Source organism: Sinocyclocheilus rhinocerous, unplaced genomic scaffold, assembly GCF_001515625.1.
Source record: "Sinocyclocheilus rhinocerous isolate Xijiao unplaced genomic scaffold, SAMN03320098_v1.1 scaffold56, whole genome shotgun sequence".
Classification (NCBI taxonomy): domain Eukaryota; kingdom Metazoa; phylum Chordata; class Actinopteri; order Cypriniformes; family Cyprinidae; genus Sinocyclocheilus; species Sinocyclocheilus rhinocerous.
This window is the reverse complement of record NW_015649227.1, coordinates 129,270-136,886: the sequence shown is the minus strand read 5'-3', so window position 1 is coordinate 136,886 and position 7,617 is coordinate 129,270. Positions and strand designations below refer to the sequence as shown.

The 7,617-nt window shown below is 35.3% G+C and overlaps 1 protein-coding gene across 1 annotated transcript in view; it reads right to left on the bottom strand.

The window, feature by feature from the left end:
- The window catches only part of LOC107710406 (probable palmitoyltransferase ZDHHC8), a 25,453-nt gene extending 18,105 nt beyond the window's left edge, over window positions 1-7,348 (bottom strand). Inside the window, exon 1 of the mRNA XM_016515171.1 lies at window positions 7,266-7,348. Coding sequence (XP_016370657.1) covers window positions 7,266-7,348 — 83 coding nt within the window. The remainder of the gene's footprint in view (window positions 1-7,265) is intronic.
- Between the last annotated feature and the right edge of the window lie 269 nt (window positions 7,349-7,617).

The following is a 7,617-nucleotide window of genomic DNA, read 5'->3' as shown; positions in this document are numbered from 1 at the left end:
TGTTAACACCAGCTAAAAACATATTAGCAATGTGCTAAATCATGCTAGCAGCATGCTAAATCACACTAATCATGCTAACAACATGTTAAAACATGCTAGCAACATGATAATCATGTTAACAATGTGCTAAAACATGCTAGAAACATGTAAAATTATATTGAAATATGCTAGCAATATGATAAATCATGCTAGTAACGATGTATATCATGTTAGCAACATGATAAAGCATTGTTAACAATGTGCTAAATCATGCTAGCAGCATGCTAAATCACACTAATCATGTTAACAACATGTTAAAACATGCTAGCAACATGATAATCATGGTAATAACATGCTAATCATGATAACAATGTGCTAAAACATGCTAACATGATAATCATGTTAGAAACAAGCAAGCAACATGCTAATCATGTTAAATCATATTGAAATATACTAGCATGCCAGCGACAATGTAAATTATGTTAGCAACATGCTAAAACATTGTTAGCAATGTCCTAAATCATGCTAACAGCATGCTAAATCACAGTTATAATGCTAACAATATGTTAAAAGATGTTAGCAACATGATAATCATGGTAATAACATGCTTATCACGCTAAAAATGTGCTAAAACTTGCTAGAAACATGTTAAATCGTATTGAAATATGCTAACAATGTGATAAATAATGCTAGCGACAATGTAAATCATGTTAACAACATGCTAAAACATTGTTAGCAATTTGCTAAATCATGCTAGCAGCATGTTAAATCACAGTAATCATGCTAACAATATGTTAAAAGATGTTAGCAACATGATAATCATGGTAATAACATGCTTATCTCCAGATGAACTCTTACTGGACTGAAGCAGCTCAGCTTTACTTGATTCTCCATCAATCATGTTTTAGAGTCTCAAATCTGATCCTCAGGATCTTTTGAGGAGCGTTTGTTTCCAGAAGCTTTACTTTCACTGTTCCTCAGCGGAGGAATGATCTTCACAAGCCTCCAGAACATCTCACATCTTCTGAGGAGCCTTTATTTCTTCAGCTCTCAATCACTGCATTATATGTTTGGAGCATTTCAATCTCATCTTACTGAGACTGATTACTGGAGATATAGAGCGATATTTAGATAATTTTATGTCAGTATCTGCTGTACTGTTATAAAGATCTCATTGATTTACATCACAAGCATCAGAATTTCATCATATAAATATCAGCATCTGCACCAAATCGCATGTTTTTGTTCAGTTTTAGTCTCTGAATAAAATTGAGCTTCATTGTATGAGCCATAAAAGCCTGATGCATCAAATATGATACTCAACATGCAAACTTGGCTTGCAAATGTTGACTTTAAGAACTAATGTAAGAACAATCACACGAAATAATGTTGACTTCATATCAATGCACCAATAATCAATTCAGATCCGCCTTCATCGCTCCATCGTTTAGATCAAATGTAGTTCAGGATGAATAATTCACAAGCAAAGCTTTCAGTGGAGTCGAATCAAACGTCTTTTGCCTTTCTGAAGCTCCGTGTCTAACATCTGAGAGGCTCGTCGGCCCTGAGGACCACCAGCTTCACAAGGCCAAAAAATGAAAGCGTGGATCAGTCAAAAAAAGCAAAAGCGAAGCGGGGATGATTGCATCTGGAGCGTGAGATTAAAAGCAGAGGTAATCACAGCCGCTGGGACGCAGATTAAACTCAGGTTTTCATTGAATGAATCTGTGCGATCAAATTAAAGACTGGAAACTACAGCATGATATGGGTCCAGTTGGAGAGGATTGTTTCTGATATATTTCTGTGTCTGTATGTGTGTCAGGAGGGTCTGAACGTCACTAATCCCAGATTACAGGATCACAGACCCGTCTGCCCACCGTTCACAGCACAAAACTGCTGGATCCATATGAACAAACCCGCCTGCACAACAATACAACATCCAGACCAGTCTGTGCTTCATGTAGATGAGCAAATCTGTCAAAAACACCCCTGACTCATCATATTTAATGCATGTGCAGTTTTAGGAGCATTATTTTGTTTGAATTATTATTTTCATGACAGTTAAGCACATCTGTATGCTTGTTTCTGCCATAAATATATAATATAAAAAAGGTAATTGCAGATTTTTATCTCACAATTCTTTTTTTTTTTTTTTACACTTGCACGTTTATATTTCACATTTTATACTTTTTCCCCCCTCAGAATTCTAAGTTAATATCTCACAATTCTGTGTTTTTTTGTTTCCAAAAAAAAGAGTCCAAATTGTGTGATATAAACTGAGGGGAAAAAAAGTCAGAATTATGGAAAAAAAAGTCAAATTGTAAAAATCTGTATTTTGTAGTGGAGGCAAAAAAATAAAATAAATTACTAAAAAAGATGTAAAAAAGTCAGAACTGTGAGATATAAATTTGCAATTTAAAAATAGCTCAGAATTGTGTGCAATTACCATTTTATTTATTTTTTATAATTCTGTGGTGGAAACAATTCTGAGATTTTTTCTCACAATTGCAAGTTTACATATTACAATTTTTTTTTTTTTCCTATGAATTCTATAGTTTATACAGTATCTTACAATACTGATTTTTTTCTCTAAATTCTGAGTTTACGTCTCGTAATTCTGTTTTTAGTTTCCATCATGGAATACTGCGAGATATAAACCGAGATATAAACTCAGAATTGCGAGGGGAAAAAATAACCTTTTACCTTATATTTTCATCCCATACATTTGCCTCCTAATTTATCATTATTGCAATGAAAAAATATTACATTCTCAACAAAACATAACGATGTATTATTATAACTTAAAGTATCTATACATCATGATAATATTTGCTGTGATGCCATTTTATTTATGCCAATTTGAATTACATGATTATTATTTAAAAATGATTTAAAATGCAACATTAAAAACAGACTCTATTACCAACTTTAAAAATAAATGACTCAAAAGTGAACCGTTTAGAGACATTGCAGGAGGAGAAACAATAATAGTATAAAGTCACAGTGACACAATTGTGTCAAAACTGGCTTTATTTTCTTTATGCAAAATATATTTTTTTTTAAATGAAATATGTAATGCACAAGCTCAGGGAAAGTGAGTTAATCTGGATATAGGTCATGAACAAATGATTTGTATGGAGGACAAAGGCTTTTCTCTTTAAGATTTCGTATGAGCGGATTACGGCTGATTTCTGACCATCTGCACACACTGATGAGAAACACAGAAACAGAAGCACATTGTATTATCATCATAACAGACGGGTTACTAATAACAGCATTTCTCATAACACTGTATACATACATTCAGAGTACATACATAACACTGTACAAATACATAAAACACTATATGATACAAATATTAATGACAGAAATGCTGATGAAAACATTCAGATTGATCGGTCTGATTCTTGCACTAGTAGATCGAGCGACGTCTCATAAACTAAAGATAACAGCTGTTCTGACCCGTTATAATAACACTAAAGACACTTTTTAGTCACTTATTACAGGCACAAACAAACTGGAGGTGCAGTGCATTCTGGGATTCAGAGCCGTATGTGTAGATTAGTTAACACACGGTGTGTGTGCAGTTAAAGAACAGATTACCAAAGACCAGTCTATCTCTAGATTACAGTAATAAATCACGCTTTACACAATGCATGCTGGGAAATCTACAGACCGCACTGAAGCATTTAGAGCATAAACGCAGATATGATCAACATCAAACACACAGTTTTAAACACACGTGATGAGGTTCCCTTCTCAACTCAGACATTCAGAAATCATTTTAGAATGAAATTCATATTTAGGCAGAATAAATATTTGAAACGCAAAACCAATTCCAACTATTTAAGCAGAAGCCATTAGATCAAAACTTTTTAATAACAGTGTATCCAAACCATCATAGTTTTTATTATTATCTTTAATCCGTTTCTTTTTTAAAAAAAAAAATTTTTTTTTTCATATTATTTTGGTTGTTTTAGATTTTTTTTTTTTTGGGGGTAATAGTTTTGTAGTTTTTATATATATATATATATATATCTGTATAGTTCTTATTCATTTCTATTTCAGTTTTAGTTTGAGTTATTTTAGTAAATCAAGTTAAGCTAGATTAAAATAAGAAATGTTACCTTGGCATATTGTATTTTAATGTTTATTTTATTTCAAGTAATGGAAAAGTTTTAAATGGTTTTAGTTTGGGTTTTAGGTAAGTATAATAACTCTGGTCCAAATTATTATTAATTTTTTATTTCACTTTAAATTAAGTTAAAAAATCTGATAAAATAAGTTTAAACTCAAATAAAACACGTTTTTTGAAGGTTATTTCATATCAGTTAAAAATGCTTACTTTATTTCAGATAACTTTTTTTTTGTTGTTTTTTTGTTGGATTTTAGTTGTAGTTAACTATAATAACCCTGGGAGGATGTTTTACAGGAAAACATTATTTCAGTCATTCTACCTCAAACTTTTTAATGCATGCTTGTCATTCTTTGTAAACTGTTCATTGAAAAAGTGAAAAGATAATCCTACAGTACCAGCTGTTTTTCACTATAGTCGTTTTGAAACAAATAGTAATTAAATGTCACATCTCTGTCCCTTTACTCTACTGGATATCAGCGCTTATTCTGCAATAAAGTCATTAACTGTCAGAGTTTCTCACCAAACTTCCCAAAGACGCGTGTATCGTGAGCTCGAGCCGATCCACATCAGCTCAGACTCTGTATGAACGCGTGCGTCTCGTGTGAAGCTCGTTCTGTGCTCGAGACAGATGCGGAGCTTAAACTCATCAGGGGCCACACGGATGATCAACACTCCGGGATGAGGAATCAAACAGCACCACGAGCAAATCCTAATCCTCAACATCCCATCTGCTCCAATCTCAGCAGCGGCCAGCCCGTGCATGATGCATGCACACACACACACAAATAAAGCACGAGAAGCATGCACGCATTTACATCTCAGCAGAGATTCGGAGCAAGAATAATACGGTGTGATATCAGCGCGTGAGCGGTTGTTTCTGGCCTACTTTCAGCGCTGGATTAAAATCACGATCAGTGATCAGTTCGCTCAATACACCGTACTGTTCTGTTTAAAATACACCGTTTGTGACTGTGCAGCAGCTTATATTCATTACTGGACAAACCCGTTTCAGAAATGATGAAAACTGACTTCAGTCAACATGAACGTGTTGGTAAATGCTCAAAAACATGATTATGGTCTTTAATATCCCAGGACGGAAACACTTGAAGATGTTGTGTGAGTTGACCCAAACAAACAGTATTTATAAACGTATTCTTAATTAATCTTAAACAAAACTAGGAAACTCTTTACTTTGTGTATAATGCATATTCATAATGTACATTGTAATGCATTGCATCTTTTCATAAATAATTGTGACCAAAGTTAAAATGCATTATAATACTTGCAGACTCTTTGTTACATCTGGGTGATTGTTGTGTGTTTTAATGCATTATACTTTCTAAAAGTGTAACAATGAATAGGTAAGTATTACTGTATTATTCATGAGATCTTACAATGTAATATAAGGTGCATTACAATCAGTGTTGGGCAAGTTACTTCCAAAATGTAATACATTATATATTACTAGTTACTGTCTTTTGAAAGTAATTAGTTACATTACAATATTACTGTCTCTGAATTGTAATGCATTACACTACTTTTGAGTTACTTTTGAGTTACTTTCATCCAAAATATCCACATAAGTATTGTAAAATGCCACGGGTTGTCACGTATTTGATATTCACTTGTAGGTGCAACTTTGTGTGCTGATGCATGCGTATGTGCTGCATAATGAACATCATCTTGAGGCAGTGATTCATGTTGTTGCTGACGAAGTAGACGAGCATTTAACAATGCTGTCTCGGCGGCTAATGCCTTGTCCTCTGCCTCTTTAAATGTGAGAGTGGGTTCAACCAGTAGGCGTCGTTGTAGCGCCTCATCCACAACCCCGCACACGATTCTATCACGCAGCATGGCATCTAACTGATCTCCAAAAGCGCAGTGCACAGAGAGACGTCGAAGCTCAGCAATGTAGTTAGAAATGCTTTGATTAGGTTTCTGCTTACAATTGTGAAAATGAAAACGCTGAACGATCTCTGACGGCGCTGGACTGTAATAGCGTTTCAAAGCAGCTACAATGTTTGCATAAGTCACAGTAGAGGGCTGCGTTGGGGCGAGCACTGAACGTAATGTGGAATATGTTTTTGCACCACACACACTCAGCAGCAGGGAACGTTTCTTTGCGCCGTCCTCAATGTCATTTGCATGGAAAAAACATTCCAGTCTTTCTATATATTCTTCAAAAGAATTACTCGAGCATTCATCAAACTCTTCGATACGGTCGAGCATAGCCATGATCGCAGCTAGACAACAGTGTATTTCGTTCACTTTTACAGCTTCTTCAATCGACTTATCTGCACACAGTCTGTTCGAATCCGCTCGTCGCCAGTGTTGTATACTTGAATGACAGGAGGAGGCTGTTGTAATCTGGGAACTTTTACTGGGTTCGATGCAACGCAGAACAATATATACATCTTAGCCAGCACCTGGAACAGTCTGACAAAAACTCCCACTTAAAACTAATAACGCCCCTCCCAGTCCTTCGCCCTCTTAAAGGGACCTCACTATTCCAATACACTACACTTTCTAAAGGTGTAACAATGAATAGGTAAGTATTACTGTATTATTCATGAGATCTTACAATGTAATATAAGGTGCATTACAAGTCATATTAATGTGTTAAAACTACACTATGATGCATTATATATATATAAAGGTTGTAAAAAATAATTGGAGTACATTGTTTCAGTTTTTCTACTTTTAATTAAAATATGTTAAAAATTCATGTTTAATGCAAAGGCATTTTTTGTAATTGTTTGTGAAATTTGCTAGCAACTCCTGTGTGAAAACAGATTCTACATTACATTTCTTCCAGTGTAATGCTTCATATCTTTTCATAAACAAGTGTTACCAAAGTTAAAATGCATTATAATAATTAAAGATTCCTTGTGGTTGTTTCTCTCATGCTTTCATGCATTATTCTTTCTAAAGGTGTAACGATGCTATAATAGATACGTATTATTCATGCAATCATACAATGCTTAAAATAGTTATATAATGAGTGATATATAAAGGCTTTAAGTAAAGTATTACATGAAAGGTTATTATACAGTGTCATGAAAGAAACTCAGGTGTCTGTAAAAGCTAAAGCTGAAGGAAGACTGACCGCTGAAGTGAATGAAGGAAGGTCAGCTCAGCGGAGACTTACGTGAAGACGAAGAACAGTGTGGATGAAGTGACCAGTAGAGCGGCAGCAGTGGACACTGGGATGTAAGCGCTGCTCCTGCGCATCCTGCATCCACAACAGCCATCAATCACACTCTCAAACACACAGCAGAGCTGCAGCAGCAGCAAACAAGCATCTCAGATCAAAGCAGTGCGAGTGTGTCAACCCTCAGTGTGTCAGCGAGGTCAGATTATTTATACAGGGGGCTGCTGAGGGGGCGGAGCCAAGGGGCAGTGGGTGTGGCTTAGATACGAAACTAGGGGGCAGTGGGTGTGGCTTAGATACGAAAGTATGGGTAGTGGGTGTGGCTTAGATAAGAAACGAGGGGACAGTG